The sequence below is a fragment of the Balaenoptera physalus genome (genome assembly GCF_965194825.1).
Source record: "Balaenoptera physalus genome assembly, chromosome: 14".
NCBI lineage: Eukaryota > Metazoa > Chordata > Mammalia > Artiodactyla > Balaenopteridae > Balaenoptera > Balaenoptera physalus.
Genome location: NC_138893.1, coordinates 47,533,110 through 47,555,371, shown reverse-complemented (window position 1 = coordinate 47,555,371; position 22,262 = coordinate 47,533,110). Strand labels below are relative to the sequence as shown.

Here is a 22,262-nt window from a genome sequence, read left to right as displayed (position 1 = left end):
GTACAGCAAAGTGATTCAGTTCTACATGTATATATTCTTTTTCAGATTCTTTTCCATTATAGTTTATTATAAGATATTAAATATACTTCTCTGTTCTATACAGTAGCTTCTTGTTGTTTATCGATTTTATATAGAGTAGTGTGTATCTGTTAATCCCAAACTCCTCCTTTCCCCTTTGGTAACCATAAGTTTGTTTTCTACGTCTGTGAGTCTGTTTGTGTTTTTTTGTTTTTTTTTAATTTTCCATGCCCCCTGCCTTGATTTGTGCCAAAATAAATGATGTTTCGCTTTTAAGATCAAAATCCAATTATTCCTTGATAATATGTAGGAAAACAATTGACTTTGTACATTAACCTTGTATCCTGCAACCTTGCTATAGTTGTTTATTAGTTTCAGGAGGTTTTTTTTTTTCTTGAAGTATAGTTGATGTACAGTATTGTGTTAGTTTCAAGTGGAGAGCAAAGTGATTCTGTTTTATAAATATACGTATATATTCTTTTTCAGATTCTTTTCCTTTATAGGTTATTATAAGATGTTGAATACAGTTCCCTGGGCTGTATGGTAGGTCCTTGTTTATCTCTTTTGTATAGAGTAGTGTGTCTGTTAATCCCAAACTCCTAATTTATCCCTCCCCCTCCCTTTCCCCTTTGGTAACCATAAGTTTGTTTTCTATGTCTGTGAGTCTGTTTCTGTTTTGTAATTAAGTTCATTTGTATCATATTTTTTGTATCATATTTTTAGATTCTACATATAAGTGACATCATATGATATTTATCTTTGTCTGACTTCACTTAGAATGATAATCTGTAGGTCCATCCATGTTGCTGCAAATGGCAATATTTCATTCTTTTTTATGGCTAATATTCCTGTGTGTGTGTGTGTGTGTGTGTGTGTGTGTGTATGTGTGTGTGTGTATGGATATATATCTTCTTTATCCATTCCTCTGTTGATGGACACTTAGGTTACTTCCGTGTCTTGGCTATTATAAATAGTGCTGCTCTGAACATTGGGGTGCATGTATCTTTTCAAATTAGAGTTTTTGTTTTTCCAAGATAAATGCTCAGGAGTGGGATTGCTCGATCATATGGTGACTCTATATATTTTTTAAATTTATTTAATTTATTTATTTTTGGCTGTGTTGGGTCTTCATTGCTGTGTGCGGGCTTTCTCTAGTTGCGGCGAGCGGGGGCTACTCTTCGTTGCAGTGCGCGGGCTTCTTATTGCGGTGGCTTCTCTCGTTGTGGAGCATGGGCTCTAGGCGCGCAGGCTTCAGTAGTTGTGGCTCACGGGCTCTAGAGCACAGACGCAGTAGTTGTGGCTCATGGGCTTAGTTGCTCCGTGGCATGTGGAATCTTCCCGGACCAGGGATCGAGCCCGTGTCCCCTGCATTGGCAGGCGGATTCTCAACCACTGTGCCACCAGGGAAGCCCCTATTTTTAGTTTTTTAAGGAACCTCCACTTGTTCTCCACAGTAGCTGCACCAGTTTACGGGAATGCTTCTCTTGGCTGGATATGGCACCTCGGCTGGCTCCGTCCAACAACGCCCACCACTGAAGACGATAAGGAGCCCCAGAGGATGGCCAGGTGTGCCAGCAGGTGCCTTAGGAGTGGAACAGTTCTGTACAATGCCATTTTATCTCAGGGTCTCAGGATCAGCCTGTGATCATTTGCTTTGTTCACGCGGGATCTTTTCCCAGCCTCCAGCCATGCTGAGACCAGGCAGCAGCAGGAGTGATGTTTGGACTTGCCAGTGCCCGTGGAAGAGCTGTCTGCTGCTCCTGCCTCTGTCTCAGCCCAAACCAGCCCCTCTCTCCTCATGTCTCAGCCTGGCCTAGCCTGGCCATCTGCTGCCTCTGGGTGGATTTTGACTCATGTAAATACTTACCAGTGTGACTCCGTGCCAGTTGGACAGAGCCAGCCTGCTTGGGGAAGTAGAGGGTCTGCCAGAACAGGCGCCACTTGATGGGGAAGTCTCTGTACCATCTACTCAGGATGGGGCGCTCTGTTGCCATGGCACCCGAGCCAACACAGAGTGAGGTCTGTGAGTCACATTTCCCTGGCATCCTTGCTTGGCTTCTGTGGCCTCTCCTGGGACTCAGGGATTGATCATCTTTGCAGGTGTAAATCCTGTGTGCTGGCCAGTGTTTGGCATGGGACTGAGACTGCTGTTGACTCAACAAAGGCTTGTTTCTGGGTGGCCAGAACCAAAGATGTTCTCTTCTGGGGCTCCACATGCTAATTTAGAAAGCTTGGAGAACCAGGAAAGAAAGGATGGAGAAGAGTGTTCATGGAAAGTTTGCAGGATGGTGGCCCACAGCCCAATTTGGGATTTGAAAGCCCTTCAGCCAGGCGTGCTCTGTGCAGTTGGCAAGGGTCACCTGCACTGCCTTACACTACTTCCTTATCTTTCCTTTATGTCACCCGTCAGCCACAGAGGAATTTGAATTGTCAACCTCTGGATGAAACTAGAAGCATTTAGCCTGGAGAAAAGAGGCAATTAAATAAGTCTCCATGAGGAGCTTTCAAAACAAACACTTCTTTTATGGGTGGGGGTTTAAAAATATTACATCAGGGTTAAAAAGAAATCAGTGAAAGAGAAACAGGAGGTCTTCCATCATCCCATATCTCGGAGATAACCACTTTCAACAATTGAAGAATATCTTTTTTTTTTTTTAAAAGGTCCTGATGGCCAAGTCTTTTTTTTTTTTTTTTTTTTTAAATTTATTTATTTATTTTTGGCTGAGTTAGGTCTTCGTTGCTGCGCGCGGGCTTTCTCTAGTTGCGGCGAGCAGGGGCTACTCTTCGTTGCGGTGCACAGGCTTCTCATTGCGGTGGCTTCTCCTGTTGCAGAGCACGGGCTCTAGGGCACACTTCAGTAGTTGCGGCACATGGGCTCAGTAGTTGTGGTGCACGGGCTTAGTTGCTCCGCGGCATGTGGGATCTTCCCGGACCAGGGCTCGAACCCGTGTCCCCTGCATTGGCAGGCGGATTCTCAACCACTGCGCCACCAGGGAAGCCCCTGGAGAATATCTTATAAAAGCATGTTCAACTATGGATTTAAGGTGAAATGTGTCCTCTATTAGACAAAGAGAAAGACAGTTTAAACCACAGCATTGAAAGAGCCTCCTCGTCATAGATGATGATAACATCAGAACTGATGACTAGAGGCGGTCGTGTGGACTCCTTTCCTTGGTGGTTCTGGACTGGAGCGCATCTGGGCTGAGTCCAGTTACATCCTGGCACAGTGGGGGTGGGTTGGGGTGGCCAGGACAGCTGGCAGTGGTTGTGCTGGGTGGTGGGGATGGTGAGTAAATGGTACTTGAGATTCCTTCTAGCTCTAAACTTCTCTGATCTCAGACAGCAGAGTGGCTGTGTTAGAGTGGATTAAACCTATCAGCAAATGGTCAAGTCCAAGGTGGAGCATCTTCACTGCTGCAGGAACTGCCCTTGGGGACCTCCACATTGCTCCTCGGAGCTTTGGTGGTGAGGGCTGTGGTTGGGGTGTCTCTCCCGTAACTTCTTACCTCACATCCCACCTGGTCCACATTTCCTTTGTCAAAGTCAATGATCATCTTGATGGAGGGGAAACATCGCTGCTCTGCCTTAGGCTCCCCTGTGGTTTATGTCAGCCTGGTTCCATTTATTATCAAAAGTCTACACAAACAATCAGATATCCAGCCCGAGGGGCTTCTCACTGATTAGCCTCCAGCCCCTTCCCCGCCTTACATACACACTGAACACTGGGTCCACCCAGGAGCCCCATTTCCCATTAATCCACCCCTATGAGTCCCTGGAAGCCTGGGCATTTGGTCTTTGCAAACATTTTGCTCACATATGGCTTGTGCCAGAGCTCTTGAGCCTTTGCAAATGCTGTTTCCTCCACTCTCTAATCTTCCCCAGAGCAGCCTCCTGGTGTTTTTCTTCAACCAGCTTTTTCTCTTGCAAAGTTCAGATAAGAATTTTTCTTTGGGCAAAGAGGTGGTGTACCATAGAGGATAAGAAGAGGGCTGTGCGGTCAGGTGTACCAGGTTCAGATTCTAGCTTTGCCATTCATTAAATTCCATGGGCAAGATGCTTAATCACTCTGAGCCTTAGTTTTTTATCTGTAACACGGAACGACTAAGGACCTGTTTCATAGGGTCATTGAAAAGTAATGGGGTCATCCATATAAGGACTTAGCACCCTCCAGGGAAATGCTCAGTGAATGGCCAACAACCCTATAATCATGGCAAGGCTTCTGAGGATGATTAGACATGAACTCTGCATTCATTCTCCCAGCACTTTGTGGAACAAGGTGTCCTACGTTGCACACAGCTTGATGCATGGTTTGGAGTTGTTTTCTGGTTGCTTCATGTGTGCAGGTTTAGACTCAAATGACCTGTGAACACTTTGAAGCTGGGACTATTATTCCTTCCCCTACCCCCATTCCATGCATCCCAAGCCTAGTTTAATATTGTGAATCTTGGAATCTTGCCATGTTGCTGATGATGGTAAAATAAATACCCTCTCCTGTGTTATGGAGGAGTACTCAGAATCCAGCTTGTCTGCCCTCTCAGAGGATGTTATCATCTTACGAGGGTTAAAGTGTTAGGGATTTGAAATGCCCGCAGGCCTGCCCAGTTACCGGGCAGCTTGTATGCTGCATGGAACACAAAAGCACCCGGAACCATGCTGCTCATGGAAAAGATGATTACACACGTGCTCCCGACAAGAACTGTAGGATACGCTGCCCTGTCATTTCCTCCCAAAGATCCACCACAACCAAGAATCCCCTCGCAGGCAGCAAGAGTCCCCAGCCCACTTAGTAGCAGACAGCCTTCCTCAGAGGGTGTGGTTGAACAGCAGCAGTCAGCTCCCTGGCGGAGAGCAAGCAGGGGAGAGCCATTCACAGGCCCGTCAGCCAAGGAGGAAAAAGCAACTGAGGCAGGCTCTGTGCTGCCCACGCAGGGGAGTCTGAGCGTGGCACCCCTCTCCCGGCAGCACAAGACTGGGGGCCTGGGAAGCAAGCATGTCTGTTAGCAGGGGTGGCCTTTGCTAAATCTGGGTTTATACTTCCAAAGCTGTGGAATATTTGGATTATACTCAGAGGTTTAGAAAATCTCTCAAAGGTGTGTATGTTTGTGTGTGTGTGTGTGTATGTGTGTGTGTGTGTGTGTGTGTTTCTGGGCATTTCTGCCAAAGGAGGAAAGTATCAGGATGAATACTGAGGAACCCTATAAATGATCAGAGCAGGAGGTATTTTTAAAATTCCATCCTGAAATAAGTGGTACTTGGCCATTCATGTGCTAAACAGAAAGACTCCCTTTGGGGACTTTATCTGGGACACTGTTCTGATAATCTGCTGGCAGCAGGGGGTGGGGTACACACAGACTTCCCAGGTGCAGGGGCAGTGGGGGCTGCTAAGCCTGGAAGCTGGGGTAAGAGTCAGCTGGGGCTCTGCTAAGGAAGCACTGGAGGAAGTTCTAATCTAAAACTGGCTTTGGGTGTGTGGAGGAGGGAACCCGGGGTAGAGTCAGAACAATAGAAAGCCTTCTGTTTACTGCGTGCTTGCCATATGTCAGGCAATACTTTACATATACTAGTGATACCTCACAGCCTTTGAGGTAAGTGCTAATTACCCTCATTTTACAGATGGGTAAACTAAGGCTTAGAGATGAAGTAAAGTGCCCAGATGTCACATGGCGAGTAACAGGCAGAGCCGGGGTTTGAATGCAAGCAGTCGACTCCAGAGGCCCTGCTCTTAGCCTCTGCACTCCGCTGCTCCCCCCTCACCCATACCCCCTTGCCTCCTGCCCTCCCTGGCCTTCCCCTTCTGCTTCCCTCTCTAGACTGGGAGCTCTCTCAAGGCAGGAATAGTGTCTCACTTGAACTTTTTTTCCTAGCAGCTGGCACAGTGCCTGTCATATAGCAGTGACAGCCACTCAATGTTTTGTGAAGGGGCAAATACGTGATTGGATGAAATAAGGGGTATATGGATGACATAGAAACCTGGACCCCTTCCAGGGAGCTCATTATGAGGCAGCCGTCACAGCGGTTTCCCCTATTTGCTGTCCAGAAGAGGCACCTGGTCTCCCGAGAAGCAGGGATGCCCTGCCTGGTACCCTCTCTCTGGCTCTGTTGTTGCTATGGTAACTGCTGATCTAAGCGCTAGCTGTTCTGCAAAGGGACCAGGAAAGCAGAGGGGGCAGAGGGGCCAAGATACCCCTTTCTATTCCCTCAAACTGGGGCCAGGGCTGCAGACCCCCTTTGGTTAGGTGCACACACATTTCCTGAACATGTGCCTGGCCCTAAGGTAGGTGTGGAGGTCCTGCAGGTCCCACACTGTGTGCTGAAGGAGCCCCCAGGGAAGACAGACTAATGTGTGATTGAGTGTGGCAGAGGAGGTACTAGAGGGAGAGCCTCACTATCAGTGGGAGAACCACGAAGTAGGACTTTGGCTGTAAGGAGCCCTCCTAAGAGCAAGGGTAGAGACCTCCCTGGTGGTCCAGTGGGTAAGACTCCACACTCCCAATGCAGGGGACCCGGGTTCGATCCCTGATTGGAGAACTAGGTCCCACGTGCCACAACTAAGAAGTCCGCATGCCACAACAAAGATCCGGCGCAGCCAAAATAAATAAAAATAATAAATAAATAAATATTAAAACATGGGAGAAAATTTTTTTAAAAAGATCAAGGGTAATAACCACTACCTTTTTTTAAAAATTAATTAATTTATTTATTTTTGGCTGTGTTGGGTCTTCATTGCTGCGCGCAGGCCTTCTCTAGTTGAGGTGAGCGGGGGCTACTCTTCCTTGTGGTGCGCAGGCTTCTCATTGTGGTGGCTTCTCTTGTTGCAGAGCACAGGCTTCTAGGCACGCGGGCTTCAGTAGTTGTGGCACGCGGACTCAGTAGTTGTGGCTCGCGGGCTCTAGGACGCAGGCTCAGTAGTTGTGGCGCACGGGCTTAGTTGCTCCGCGGCATGTGGGATCTTCCCAGACCAGGGCTCGAACCCGTGTCCCCTGCATGGGCAGGCGGATTCGTAACCACTGCGCCACCAAGGAAGTTCCAACAGCTGCTGTTTTTGTTGTTTATTATTCATCAAGCCCTAAGCTAAGTGCTTCACAGGTGCCCTTTACACTCAATCTTCTCAATGGCTCTATGAGGTGGGCAGCATTATACCCATTTTACAGGAGAAGAAACGAGGCAAAGCCATGACTCACAGAGATTATGTGACTTGCTAAGCAGGACGTGGCACAGCTGGGATTTGAACACAGAGTCCAGGTTCTCAGCCTCTGTGCCATCTGCACTGTCTGGAATCTCAGTCTCATTGGTCTTTGCACGGTTTTGTCACGGGAGAAGTCTGGGTCCCTCATGGGCAGAATTTCACACTGGGCTTCCAGTTTGAGTGGGCACATGGAGATGGGGCAGGGGGACCTCCCTTCCTTGTCTCTCTCTGGGTCATTGGACACTCAGGCTGAGCAATCTTGCTGCTTGAGGTCTTGTCTTGTCCTGGATAGGTGGGGCTTCAGTAGCTTCTATGCCTCGCTGATTACAAAATGCTGCAAGGAGGAAACAGATGTGTGGTGGGAGCTTCTTAGGAATCGTTCTGGTGGAAGCTGTGGCTATCAAGAGGGCCGAACGCCACCAACCTCCCTGGCCCTGAATCTGGCTCCACTTAAGGTTTCTGCTGCTGCCTCCGTTGGCCCTGATTCCTGGGGTATCAGCAATCGGGAAGTATGTATGGGCTGACTCCTCATTTCTGGCTGGGAGATCTCAGGGCTGACCTGAAGTCCCACTTCTGGGGGGCTGACTCAGCACTAGCCCTGTCTTTTGGGAGAGACCCAAGAGCAATATCCGCCTTTGGAGGCCCAACCACTGTCCCAAGAGACTTTGGTCTAACACAGCTCAGTTCTCGGCAGGAATAGGTGAGCAATGAGGCCGGGGGTGGCTGTGTGAGTCATCTCTGGCCAGTTGGGAAGACAGGCCCAAGGGTGCCTTGGGAGAAGTGGCAGGGAAGTGGGTCTTTGCTTTCTATTTCTATTTTAAACAAAGTTCCCCTAAGAGAAACCTTACTGATCGGTGGGTTTTAAAGAAGTAGATAGGACTGAATTTTTCCCAACTGCCTACCCCACCCCTGTCCTGAAAATCTCATCTCACACTTTTTTTTTTTTAGGTTTTAACATATGTTTATTACATCGAAGCCTTCAGTGCTAGGATCAGGGGATGACACAGGTCAATGGATGTGAGGATGCTGAGAACTCAGATGTAAGTCTCAAACCACCTGTCTCTTTAAAACATCCTCGGCTCTCTTAGGAGGAAAGAAGGAGGGGCAGCGTCCACCTGCCTAGGTCTCAGCACGCCTGAGCAGAAACCTCAAGTGTTCACAGCAGCCGCAGCTCCAAAGCAGCTGTGTTGGTGCTGAGCTGAAGGGGTGGGTGGAAGACAGACACGGAAGTGCAGCTCAGCAGAGTTCTTGCCTTCTAAGTAGAGGGGCGCCAGGAGGTGCTGCCCAGCCCAAATGAGAGGGAGGGGCCTGAGCTTCCCGGGGAATGGGTGCAGGAGACCGGGCTGGGGCAAGAGCAGCTGTCCTCGTGCCCCCTCCTCTGGGCCGGTCACCTTAACACTCCTCCTCTTTGATGTGGGAGGTTGTGCCACCCCTGAGGCAGTGGGGCTTCCGGTGAGCCCTCTGGTGGGCCCTCCGAGAGCCAGCCTGGCTCTGATCCCGGGGCCTTTGGGAACCAGAACCACAGCCTCCTGCGCAGGGAGGGCAAGGAGCAGAGCAGGAAACGAGGGAAGGAGTTGGGCCTTGGGGAGGGGGGCATCTGAGAGCACTTGGAGTCTCCTGAGATTGCTGCTTCTTCTGTGACATCGCCTGGCTAGCCTGTGGAAGCCTAGAGGAAGACGTGTGGACCACTTATCCCGGAGGAGTCTGGAGGCCTCTCCTCTTGCACTTTTTAAGACCTAACCTTTTCCCCTCGAAAAAAGAAGTAATATCTTTGAACACCTCTGAGGTTTATGTGGTTCCATTTTGCTGGGAGAGAGTTTGTTGTTGAAAGTTTTATTTTCTGTTTTCTTTTTGAGGCTGTAGAGGAACACCAAAGGGATAGAAAATGCCACTCTGGGCTCAGATGAATATAACACAGGCATTTGGTGACAGAACGACAATCGTGTTGATTTGATTTTCTTTGGGGAGGCTCTTCACATTTTCCTGTGTATAAGGACAAAGTGTCTCACTTGAACTTTGTTTTCCTAGGAGCTGGCACAGTTCCTGGCATATAGAAAGTGATAGCCACTCACCAAGTATTTTGTGAAGGGGCAAATACATGAATATGTGATTGGATGAATGACGGTATGAAGGGGTGTATGCATGACGCAGAAACTTACAGCTCAAACCCAAAGCTGATCCGGCAGCTCACACACCCCTCTCGCCACGCAGGCCTCAGAGCCACTCGTTTCCCTTTCAATTACTTACCAGTCTTCATTGTTTTCTGGCTTATTTTGTGGCCATTGGTCTTGTCTTCCTAATAGATCCAGTTCAGTGGGGACAGAGCCCTTCCCTTGTCTTATATATCTGTTCCCCACATAGCATCTGACCCAGGGTGGAACAGAAGCTGTGTTGTTCAGTACTTGGTTAAAAATGGCTTTTCCTCACTCCAGAGTCATGATGATTGAATAAATCCCAGAATAAAGGGATTCTTCTTATTTTTATGTTAAGATGCTTGGTGGTGAATCCATATACAGCAAGTTGGTGAGTACAGAATATAGCGATTACCAGGAGAGGATCACTTCAAATCAGGTTTTACACACAGAGATGTTCACTGCAGTGTTGTTTAAACAGCAAAAAAAGTGGAGACACCTTAAGTGTTCCTCAGGGGAGGGTGGGTAAATTAAGGTACATCTCTCACACAGGGAGATAGCAAGCAGCTATTTTAAACAATAAGGTAGAGCCAAATGTTCCAAAAAGATGTCCAAGAAAAGTTAGATGGTATGGTGCAATTTATGTAAAAAAGAACTAAAGGGATGCATCCACACACGTGATACGTACATACACAGAAAAATTTTGGAAGGATAAACAAGATACTTCCTACTGATTAACGTTGGGGAATGGGCTGAGAAGTCAGGCGTGGGAGCTTTTATCTGTTACTTAATTTTTCTGTGGTTGAATTTTTTTATCATGACTGTATTGGTTTTGTTTTTAAAAAGAACAGACACACAAGTTAGAAAAACAAGCTATCTTTGGATGGCAAGGAGAAATGTTAACTTCGAAAGATGTCCCTCCAGGATAGAGGGAGGGGGCACGTCCGGGGAGGGCGAAGTGGGGGGCCGTGGTGAGGTGAGCCGAAGGCCCACACTTCCGTTACTGCATGGCTCTTGACTCTCTCTGCTTGTGGTCTGCTGGCCACACCAAACAACGTTCCCGCTCTATCCCGTGAGGCGGAGACCAGATGGGGCATGAGAATGTTCTGAATCCCAGTCTGCTGAGTGACTTAAGTTAGAACTTCCGGGACATTCACTCCCTGCTGCCACAGCTGCCACCAACCCCGCTCTGGAAGGGTGCTTGGCACACAGTACGTGCTACTTAAATATTGCCTACGTCTGTGGTGCTTTCCTGCCCTCGCTCCATGGTTCTGGCTGAAATGCTTTTCCTGGTCAGTCCTGCCCATCTTTTAGAAACAGTATCTGGCAGCACTCTACCATGAGGCCTTCCCTAATCCTCCAGTATCAGGGGTTCTTGGACTTCCAGCATCACCTGGGAAACTCGGCAGAAAGCAGATTCCTGTGCCCGACTCCTAGAGATTCCACTGAAGTCTGCAGTGTGGCCCAGGAACCTGTGGCCCGGTGATACCCATGCGTGACCTGCTAGAAAGGAGCGCTCACCAGCTTTGCCTCCCCCATCCCCTCTCTGCTTCTCATACCACTAGTGTAAGCGTGGGTGTACTCACGGATGTCTGTGGTGTGGCAGATGCCGCCTGGACCATAGATCCCAAGCAGGCTCATTGGCTTCTACCAGGCCTTTCTCCCAACAGTTTTGTAGGGAAAGCAGTCCACTTGGGTTTTCTTTCACTTTCCATTTGGAAAGGAAGTGAAGAGCCATCCTCAGCTAGGGGTGTCATCAGTCACTTGAGGGCGCTTTAGAAATAGAGCCTTACCTGGTTGCCGTGTAGGTTCAAGGTGGGGTCTGGGCATCTGACCTAGCTCTCCATGGGATTCTGATGACACCCGTGATTACAAACAAACCAGTGCTGGCTGGTTTGATTACAAACCAGATTCTCAACCCAGGCTGTGCTTTTTTTTTTTTTTTTGGCCATGCATCATGGCCTGCAGGATCTTAGTTCCTGGATGAGGGATTGAACCCGTGCCCCCTGCAGTGGAAGTGCAGAGTCCTAACCACTGGACTGCCAGGCTGTGCTTTGACAAGGCAGAGAGAGGGGCTGGGGCTTTTGAGGAGGAGGGGCCCTCGTTCAACCTAACCGACCTTGTGGCTTCAGGCCAGCCCTGCTCACTTCACTTGTCAAGAGGTGCAGCAAAAGTCCTGGGGCATTTGGTACAGCAAGTGAGCAGATGCTGGGTAAAGTCAAGCATCCTCGGGAAGGAAAGAGATCCGTCGGAGAAAGTTGTCCTTAGTGGAAAGGCCTAAGTGCCCTAAAGGTCTAGAACTCTTCTGTTTAAAAGACAGTCTCTTTCCTTCAAGCCAAAAGCTTCACATTACTCCCAGGGCCCACATTCTTTGCACACGTCAGCTCTGTGAAGTAAGGTTTTGTGTTGGAATCCACCCTATAGCCTGCTTTCAAAGGCCCTTTCTGGAACTCTGCAGGCTGCCTCAAAGATGGGCCAGAAATATTCTGTTTTGCTATTTTTTAAATTTCCTGAAAGCATAAGAATAAAAAGGGAGTGAAAGCTTCCGCGTGTCAGTAGGAAATCCACCCCCTCCTCAGCTCTGCCCTGGGAAGCTCACAGATTTCCTGAAGTTAAAAACAAACACTGTGACCAGTTTCTACTCCTTGCAAGAATTTAATTCTTCCTTTAACATAAATAAGGCAGCATGAAACACCAAGAGTCCCGCCGCCCTCTGCTTCAGAAGCAGCTTTGGTGCATAAAAGATCCCCATTTCCCCGCTGAGTTGTTGTCTCTGTATAAACAAGAGGCCAGAAGGTAATTTTTCAGTGAATTTTCTCCTGGAAGCAAAGGGGAAGCTGAGGGAGATTCAGGCTTGGTCTTGGCTTCTGGAGGCTGGTTCTTGGTTGCTGGGGTCTCCTCAGAGCACATCAGGTGAGGATGAGGATGAGGATGGGAAAGGAAAGGCATGGGTGACAATAAATAAGGAAATTCCCCCAAACTGGAACTGGGGCTTCGGGGTTACTGTTGGAGACCATGTGGGCCTGGGGAGGGGCAGACCCAGGTGCTGCTCAGTCTAACCCCAGCTCACATGGAAGGAAGCTTCCTACAGTTTCCTATGGGCTTCGATGCCCCATAACAGCTGAGCCTCCTACCGTGAATTAACCCTGTCAGGCAAACTGTCCATCTCCTAGAACAGTCCGAGGCCAGGTGAGAGCACTCCTGGGGTAGAGACAGGATCCTTTCTTCAGTTCATGGTGAGCCCGACACCCCTGAGGAATTGGGTACGTGTCTGGGAGGCACGGCCAGCTTCAACCATGGAAGGAGAGTGCTGGGGAAGGAGCACTCATTCTTGCTTCCCCTCGGCGCTCTGCAAAGGTTACCGAGGCAATGCCAAGACAGGAGCCCCCGAAGGGCAAGTGAAGCCATAACTGGAGGAGGGAGTGGCTTCCCAGCCCCTCTGAACCAGGCCTGGAGACCGAGGCCAGCTCTGACCGCAGGCTCTGGTGCCTGCCCAGGGACCACAGCCCAGCAGTGCCAAGGTGGCCTCTCTGAGGTCTGAGGGCTGTGCTTGTAGTCTGTCCTTACGTGTCCCAGTCAGCCAAGCCTCTGTCAGGCTCTTAGGGTGTTGGTCATCTGTGTGGCCAGGAAGGCCCATCCAGAAGGGAGGGTTCTGTGCAGTGAGGGAGCCCCGCTGGAATGAACAGCCAAGGGGATTTGGGGGCCTGCATGTGGAGCTGGGTTTCCACAGCAGTCTTGTTTCCAGGCACGCCCTGCTCTAGGATTGGAACCCTGAGGAAAACTCAGGGCTACAGCATCCCTCACCTCTCAGCTCTACGACCTTCTCTGAACTAGGCATCAGAGGCCACACTGCAAACCAGACCCCAGCACCCCAGGTACCAGGCTCTGCCCTTTGCCCCAGTGACCCTGTGCTCCTCTTTCTCTCTCATCGTCTATCTTCAGTGTCCCCCACCTCCCAACATACTGGTGGCCAGAGAGACCAGCTGTGGAGAGAATAACGAGGGTGAGGGGCCCACATACCATGCTTGTACCCAGCATGGTATGTGGCACCCACAGGGTTCAGGACATAGCATCCTGGGAGAAGGGGCAGAGAAAAGGGGGTGCACCCTGAGTGAGATGTGTAGCTGAAACAACAGCCAGCTTAAACTTCTGTCTGCCACCAAGTACCCACTTCTGTGTAACAGAGACATTAGCCACCTGGGGCCTTGAATCTCTCTAGGTCTTTTCTCCAAATAGTATAAAAATGGCAGCCACAGTGGGGACCCCTACTGTGCAGGCTGTGGATGGAACACTGCAAATTCCCACACTGGTGCCCACTGCTTGGTTGCAGATGCCTGGGGTCAAGGGTTACTGGAGTGCAAGGGTGCAAGGTCTTAACACGGGTCCCTGTTAGCATTCCTGTAGATCTTTTGTTGATATTCAAGTAAAGACTGGACCTGGGATGTAAAAAGAATCACACCCAAATCGATGTTTGCATTGTCTGTAACTCAGCGTCCATAGAGTTCTGTCATCATCTTGGCCATTGGTGGTGATCCAAAAGTAAGCTGCAAAGGATCAGTCCCCAAACCCAGACAACATCTTCACCAGCAAGCCCCAATGGCATGAAAGCAAACCAGCTTTGGCTTGGAATTCTGTTTCCTCTGTGCTATAGGGTCTGGCTCCCCCGGCAGGCTGAGCCACGGCGCCCTACAAAGCCTGTCATTTTCCCAGGACAGGGCCTGCACATGCCCCCAAGTGTGTGGACATGTAGGATGCCTTGTGTCCTGGCCCTCTGGGTCGTGGATGCTCTACAAGATGACAGCTTTTGAGGGCAGGCTGCCATGGTCTGAGGGAATATGGAGGGAGTACTCGCTAATGAGCGCTGGGGCATTCTTGAGCATCTCATAGAAGGAGTCCACTGTCTTCCGGTAGACACTTCGCTGCAGGACGAAGGGCCGGAAGAGGTTGAGGGGCTCAGCCCTGCGTACAGCCTCAGGGAGCCCCATGGCCTCGGGCACCTTGCAATTGCCGATGAAAAAGTGATGGAGCTTCTTCTCCAGCAGGCTCTTCTCCAGGAAGCAGAGCAGCTCGTGCAGACGAGCATCGAGCTGCTCAGCCTTCCAGGCGGCTGGCCGCCGGGTGAGCAGGAGGTGCAGCAGGGCGGTCTTCAGGTGGTAGTTGCTGAGCCGGCTGGGGCCCGTCAGGCGGCTCTGTTTGGAGAGCAGGAAGGAGGCAATCTGCAAGCAGCTGAGGTGGCAGGCGCCCTCGGGCAGCGCCTTCGAGGTCATCCTAAGGAAGTGGCGCTCATAGACAGCGAAGGACAGGAGCCAATCTGTGCTGGATGGCGGGGTCCCCCCACAGGGCTCCCTGGTAAGATGGGAGACCAAGTACAGGTCGGAGTCATCATACTGGATCACAGGAATCAGGTTGAAGGGCATGAACTTCCCCGAGCGGAACCTGATCTTGAGGGACCCCGGGGTGTCCAGCTGGCCAAAGGCCAGGTCGAACTCGTACTTGTGGTTAATGCGGTGCCAGGCTCTGGTGAGGGCCGTCTGGAACCACTTCAGGACCCGCATCGTGTCCAGGTATGGGGAGTCTCCGACGCACAGCGGGTCTTCCGCCTCACTGCCTGGCCGCACCACGTTGTTCTTGCCGTGGAGGAGACACAGCATGTCTTCCCCGAGTTTGGTCTTGCCGCAGATACAGCCCAGCGTGTCCTCGTCGGCCCGGACCACCTTGATCTGGCCGTAGCCCTGGCGATCCAAGGGCACCGAGCGGCTGGAGCACCAGAGCTCTGGGTGGAAGCGGTAGGGCTCGGGGGGCATGAAGGGCACAAAGAGGTCGCACAGCAGCGGCTTGTTCACCTGCCAGTTCTCGTACATGCTGTCCACGCCGATGAAGTCCTCCACCTCCATGTCCGTGTCCCGGCTGCACAGGCTCCTCAGGGCTTCCAGCAAATCATCCACGAAGCCTTCCACAAACTCCCGGGTGCGGGAGGCGTCGGCCGGGGCCCCCCGGATGCAGCGTTCGTAAAAGTGGTCGAGCGTGGCCCTGTTGGGCAGGGTGAGACCCCGGAGGGGGGCGCCCTCCAGGCCGGGCAGCTCGTCCTCGTCGGCGCGCAGGCACTCGGGCGAGGGCGCGTCCTGCTGGTCCTGCCGCCACACCTCGACCACCAGGAAGAGGACCATGCAGAGGGTGCTCCACAGGTCCCAGGCGGCGCGGCTCTCGTCCTGCTGCTGGCCCTCCTCCGCCACGCGCTCCAGCGCCTCCTTCTCGGCCTCCTTCTCGGCCGCCAGCCGCGCCACCTCCTCCTCCAGGCGCAGCTGCTCCAGCTGCAGCTTCTCCTGGTGCGCCTGCATCTGGCGGATGATCTCCTCCTCGTTCTCGGGGACCGTGGCGTTCTCTCGCGGGAACAGCAGCGGGTGATTGATGATGGCCGTCACCACCACCAGGCACACCCGGAAGAGCCCCAGCGCCATGGCTGCAGCTTTCCTGGGAACAGGGAGAGAGAGGCCGACGGTCACACCGGGCTTCCCTCGGTGCCGCTTCTTCCCTCGTGGTTCCCTCCCACCGACCTCCGGCCCGCCGAGCTGGTGGACGCCTGACGGCTCTTCCCCATCCCCACGCCCAGCCTAGCCTCGGGAACAAGAACCCCGAAGTCCCACAGCAGCGATCCTGGCAACACAACCACAGCGGTGGACCTGTTTCGGTCTGCCCAGACAGCGCTCTTTCTGGTAGCAGCACCCCACTTTCCCTGGGAACCAAACCTTTTCTACTCCCAGTCCTTATGGTCTGGGTGGGGATGAACCCACCCGCTGCTTAAGGGGTGAGCATGTAACCCAGGCCCAAGGCTATTTCATGCTCCTCCTCACCAGCCACAGGGGTTGTTTCAGGGTGAGCTTATGACCCTATGCTGGCCACTGGGAGATAAGAGGTAGGATTTGTTGGGACTAGTGGGGAGAAAGACTCACCCTGTTGCCTAGGGTTGCCGGGGGAACAGGAGTACACCTGCTGGTGGCTCTCTGGCTGCCTCAAAGAGGGGATCAGAAAGATGCCAACATGGAGGAAAGCATATGCCCTGGACCCAGCTGTGCCTGAAGCCATCACCTCTGGACTTTGTAGTCATATAAATCAATACATTCTCTTTTTTTTTTTTTTTTTGGTGGCACCACGTGGCTTGTGGGATCTCAGTTCCCCGACCAGGGATTGAAACTGAGCGGTGGCAGTGAAAGCCCACCAGGCCACCAGAGAACTCCCGATACATTCCCTTTTTATTTAAGTCAGTTTGAGTTGTTTTCCAACACTTGAAACCAAAATAGTCCTGTATAAGACATCCCCTCCTCCCCTGCCAGTGAATGCCTTCTAGTGAATGCTTGTTTCCTCAGTACAGTATAGCCTAGTGGTTAAGAACAGGAGGGTTGGGTTCCAAAGCCAGCCCTGTCACTCAGTGGGTAGCTGTGTGACCTTGGGCATGTTAACTCACCCCTCTGAGCCCCAGTTTCCTTACTGTACAAAAGGAAAGCCAGAGCACCCAGAGGGTCATCATGTTGATGGATGTGTTGGTCCATGCAAACTGCCTACACAGCACAGTGAATGGTGCACAGCATACGTTCATTGAACAGTAACTGAAGCAGTCTTGAGCCCTTATCTTTCCCCACTGTAAACCTCTCCTTCCGAGCTGGAAGGCTCCACCCCAAATTCAGACATTGATCTCCTGGCTACTCCTGGGTCTTTCCCCAGAACAGTCTAGGAGACAACCAGAGTGACTGAATCATTGGCTTTCCTCTCACGAGTCATCTGAACTTTAAATCTAACTTAATTGTGAAAGGAGACACACCATTCCTCCAGGATAAATGGATTTTTAGCTTTCAGGTGACTTTTGGGGAAGGACTAACCTCTTACAACACAGTACTTGCTATGCAGACTGCAGCTGCAGCATCTTCTGGGAGTTGGTTAGAAGTGCAGAATCTCGGGACTTCCCTGGTGGCGCAGTGGTTAAGACTCCGCCTGCCAGTGCAGGGGGACACAGGTTCGAGCCCTGGTCCGGGAAGATCCCACATGCCGTGGAGCAACGAAGCCCGTGCGCCACAACTATTGAGCCTGCGCTCTAGGGTCTGTGTGCCAAAACTACTGAGCCCACGTGCCACAACTACTGAAGCCCGTGTTCCTAGAGCCCGTGTTCCGCAACAAGAGAAGCCACCGCAATGAGAAGCCCGCTCACTGCAACAAAGAGTAGCCCCTGCTCGCCACAACTAGAGAAAGCCAGTGCGCAGCAACAAAGGCCCAACGCAGCCAAAATAGATAGATAAATAAATAAAATAAATTTATAAAAAAAAAAAGTGCAGAATCTGTGCCCCACCACAGACCTATTGAACCAGAATCTGCATTTTAATACCATCCACATTAAAGTCTGAGAAGCAGACTCACATGGTAAGTTTTATATTATACCCTCTTCTCCCTGGCTGGAATCTTGGGAAGTAACAATTGGCCTTTTCCACATTTGCCCCACTTGCTTCCTGCCGGGGACCTCAGCTAGGAGAGCAGATGGCCAAAGGAGGTCATTGTTGGAGAACCAAGAGCCGCCCCCCACGCCTCCCCAATACATGCCAATACACCCCATTCCCTGACCTTGAATTCGCACCCTGAAAGCCACCTGTTCTGGTTCTTACCCTAATGGTGCCAAGAGGCAGGTATCTGTCATTAGGTAAGAGTACCTCTGCAGGTTCTACTCAGCAGTGCCAGGATGTATTGGTTTGGCCAGAAAGTTTGTTCAGGTTTTTCCAATGTTACGGAAAAACCCGAACGAACTCTTTGGCCAACCCAATAGACGGCCTGAGTTGCCACACTTGGGCAAAGCCTGCTGCTCAGATGTGATTCCACCCTGTCAGTAGGAACCAAAAGGCTTGGCAGGGAGGAGGGAGGTCCAGCAGCAGCAGAGTTCAGTGTGCAGACACATTCAGGCCTCAGAGGTGAACTCTGAAGCACTTAGGTATTTCTACTTGAGGAGGAAATGGAGGACAGGAGAAAGTGGAGGAAGTCTCAGAGTGGAAGGGAGGTGGGGTGAGGAAAAAGAACGGGGGCAGCCAGCCGGCTTCTCTTCCCCAAGACAAGAGGCAGCTTGCTGGATAATTGCAGAAACAGGTCAGCCCCGGATTCTACGTTAGAGAAACTTCAGTGGAAAGTTTGGCCGGGGTGGTCCAAGATAAAACTGTAAGGCCGGCTGATAAACGGGGATCAGAGTTTTAGGATAAAGGTGTGGAGTACTAATAGTAGAATACTAGGCAGCAGCCAGTTAGGAGATAATTTGGGGGTTTTGAGGCCCTTCCGGGCCTCTACTGTAGGCAGCCACATTTGGGCACAGCGGGCCCTGACAAGTCACAGCAAAAGTCTTTGGCAGCACCTGATTCCAGAGGTCAGTTTCCACGCCAACTCAGGGTAGGATGCTACCAGCTGGGGAGGGGTGCCATCACCAAGTCCTGTGACTGGGAAGTCCTCCTCCTCTCCAACAGCTTCCACAGGGCTACCTGTATATGTCCTCATGTCTGCTGGAAGATGATGGGCTGTACTGGGGCAGGCAAGTTTCAAAACTCCTAACCAACTGGAACAATTGACACAGTGCATGAGGGGCTAAGAGGATGGACTCTGGAGGAGACGGACCGACTTAGCACCCAGCATGTGTACCTACTGGATATGTGACCTTGGACAAATCATTCAACTTCTCAGAACCTCAGTCTCGTCATCTGTAAAATGGGAATAATTATATCTGCTGTTGTAAAGGCGATAATGCATAGAAAGCACTCAGCAAAATGCTTGCCCCTGAGCAAGTTTTCTTATAAAAGGGTAGCTGTGATGGGATGGGAATAGCAGATGAACTTGCCTGCAGGGGTTTGCGATGCAGTGGGCCACACAGATGCCCCTATAAGGGACTCGGGCAGGAAGCAGGCAGCCACAGGAACACTGGCAACAGCAAGTTTACAATCAAGACTCAACAGGAGCACAAGGGAAACAGTAAGGAGCCCAGGCTGTAGAAGCAGACAGGCCCAGGTTTGAACCATGACTGCTCCTTGCTGAGGGGTCTTGGGTGAGTCACTTGGGTTCCCTGGGGCTCCACTGCTGTACCTGTGAGACGGCGCTCACAGCAGGCCCTCCTTCATAGGAAGGGAGGTTAAGCGAGACCATCCACCTCAGGTGCTGAGCACAGTGCCCGGCATAGGGTCAGCACCTTACAATACCAGCTCCTTCCCCCTTGGCCTCCATGGGCCTATTTTCTCACCTGTCAAGCACACCAGCCCTGCCCAACTCCCATGGGCATGGAGGAACACATGCTCAAAAGTGCTCTGAAAGCACAAAATATTCCCCTGGGATTGCTGTTCCTTGGCACACCACTCCTTCCACCCTGCCCCCAAGCAAATGGGGAGAGCCTTGGATCCTCCTGGAGGTGGAGTTCTCTCTGACTCACTCCCAGCTTAAACCACCTCCACCCTCCCATGGATGGGATGGGATCCCAGCTGTCATTTTGCTCCTGGTACCCTCCTGTGCAGGCTGGCTCTGCCTGCGGCACCGAAGTGATGGTGAACAGGGCGGTGGCTGCTCAGTGCCCACGAGGTTGGGCTGGGTTAGAAGCCTCCACTACTTCCCCTCCCCAAACCGAGTCACAGGAACACTGCCCTAGGGGCTGCGGGGGTCAGAAGAATGAGGGGGGAGAATCTGGATGTTTGGACTTTTGGAGACCACAGGGACAGGACAGTAGCTGAGAGCCTCTCACAAAACCGTGGATACATGCATGCACGCGTACACACACACACGCGCACACATACACACACACTACTCACCAAAGGGCCCCTTTCCCCCAATTGCGAGTATGTCCACCTCTGCCTTGGCCCAAAGCTCTCACCTCTACAAGGCTGCCCCATACATGTAGTCTGAGACATCCAGTTGGGTTTGGCTTTGAAAATAAACCTGGGCCACTTGGAGGGCTTTTGTTGGTCTGCTTGCCCGGAAGCAGGCAGGAAACCTGCTGAGTTCCTCTCCACCCCTGCCCCGGCCCACAGAGCGTAGTGGCCCATGCAAGTCACGGCTAAACTTAGCCTGGCAAAGGGCCAGGGTCACGGGGGCAGCAGGGGCTGGGGCAAAGGGCTGCAGGTGGTGGGCCCAGACCAATGGGTTACTCAGGCCCTTACTCTGAGTTTGGCCGGAAGCCCCAGACCCTGGGGGAGAAATCCAAGATGGCCCCTCCCTTCCGTGGGTCCCTCATTCCCACGGCCCGCAGACCCCTATAGCACACCCACCACAGCTTAATCCAATAAATGCCACTGAGAGCTGGCTAATAGTGGGACTTCTCTGGCGGTCCAGTGGTTAAGACCCTGTGCTCTCAATGCAGAGGGCACACATTCCATCCCTGGTCAGGGAACTAAAATCCCACATGCCACACAGCACGGCTGGAAAAAAAAAAAAAAAAAAAAGAGTTGGCTAATAGTGATACACTAACATTTATCAAGCCCTCACTAGGATGTGCTGGGCACTGCACACAGTGAGCCCTGTAACCTTCTAGGTGGTGGGTGTCACTCCTGTTTCACAGGTGGGTTAACCATAGCCCAGGAGAAGTAATTTTCTAGCCCCACAACTAGAAAAGGCAAAGCTGGGCTGAGAAAGCCTGCTCTGACTGCCTCCGCCAAAGCTCAAGTTCTTTCCACTGTGTTATGTTTACAGAGCACCTACAGTGTGCAAGGAACATGCTGGGTGCTACAGGGCCCACAAAGATGAGTGTGCCATGATCCTCAGTAGTAGAAACGCCACAATCCATTTGGGAGGCAGACGGCCACCAAGTGCCCTCACAGGACAGAATGAGCAATAGGTTATAACATCGCAGAGAGGGGGCCCCTCCTTGTCTGTAGACCTTCCCTGTGCCCATTTGCTTGGCTCCACGTCCACCATGCCCCTTCCTTCCAGACAATTCTTACAACAAACTGAGAATAGCAGGAGCCTGTGTCCAGCCCCACAACATGTTCATCAACACCCCTCTGCCCTGTCACCCACCAGCCCCCTCCCAGGGCTGGCTGACAGTGGCCTCAGCAGCAGGGGCGCCTTTCCCAGCAGCCCCCTGGGACAGTGGTTCTCCAAATGTGGTCACGGTTCAGCATCACCAATATCACCTGGGGACTTGTTAGACGAGCAAATTTTCAGGTGCTATCCCAGACCTGCTGATCAGAAATTCCAGGGGCGGGGCCAGCACCTCCAAGTGGTTCTAATGCCCACTCCAGCTTGCGAACCACCCCTTCCCAAACCAGGCAGGCCTCCAGGGAGGAGGAGGGTGGGGCTCCAGTGACACTGCAGCCCAGATCCTGGAGCTTGCCAAGGGTTTGCCCCACGCCCAGCCTGTCAGATGCAATTAGCTCTGCTAATTACCACAGCAAAAGTAGCTCAGGCCCTGGCGTCATCTTCAGAGCCGAAAGGAGAGCTGATGTGTCCTTACGAAATGGAATAAGGAGGTGGGCTGATGGCAGGGGAGGGCACTTGTAGCCCAGGCCCCGTTGGGTGACTTGAGTCCCTTTCCCATTGCTTAGGTTCTGGGCCTCCTGAGAAAGAAGGGGCTAAGGGAGACCCAAACTGTTGATAAGTTTGGGCTGAACCCCTCCTGTGTGCTTGGCCTTGTGCTGGAGTTTCACAGTCCTGGCTAATGACATACATGTTGTTTGGGAGAAATAAATCCACACATTTAAGAAAGTCAGAGTTTAGAGTGGTTCTAATCTAAGCCCCATTCTACTGAGGCGTAACGAGGAGACACACTTGACTGAGAGATGGGTGAAGGTGGAAGTGGTCCAGGCAGGCTGGACATCACCCTGTGGACCCTCACAGACAGGAGAGGATTAGTGGAAGATGGTGATGTTTTCATAACAGCTGATAGGAAGCTAATTACTCTGCGTGTGTTTTGTCATTTGTTTTCAGAA

General features: G+C 51.5%; 1 protein-coding gene across 8 annotated transcripts in view; it reads right to left on the bottom strand.

The window, feature by feature from the left end:
* ITPRIP (inositol 1,4,5-trisphosphate receptor interacting protein) overlaps positions 1-22,262 on the bottom strand; it is a 59,727-nt gene that overhangs the window by 22,636 nt on the left and 14,829 nt on the right. For 5 of the 8 annotated variants that reach the window (XM_082425248.1, XM_082425245.1, XM_082425246.1 and 2 more), the window contains one exon: positions 11,972-15,807. The exons of 2 other annotated variants lie outside the window; for them this stretch is intronic. In XM_082425248.1, coding sequence (XP_082281374.1) covers positions 14,124-15,794 — 1,671 coding nt within the window. In that variant the 5' untranslated portion in view covers positions 15,795-15,807 and the 3' untranslated portion in view covers positions 11,972-14,123. Of the gene's footprint in view, positions 1-11,129; positions 11,200-11,971; positions 15,808-22,262 lie in introns of those variants that run through there. One more of the 8 variants, XR_014253483.1, reaches the window with a different exon arrangement.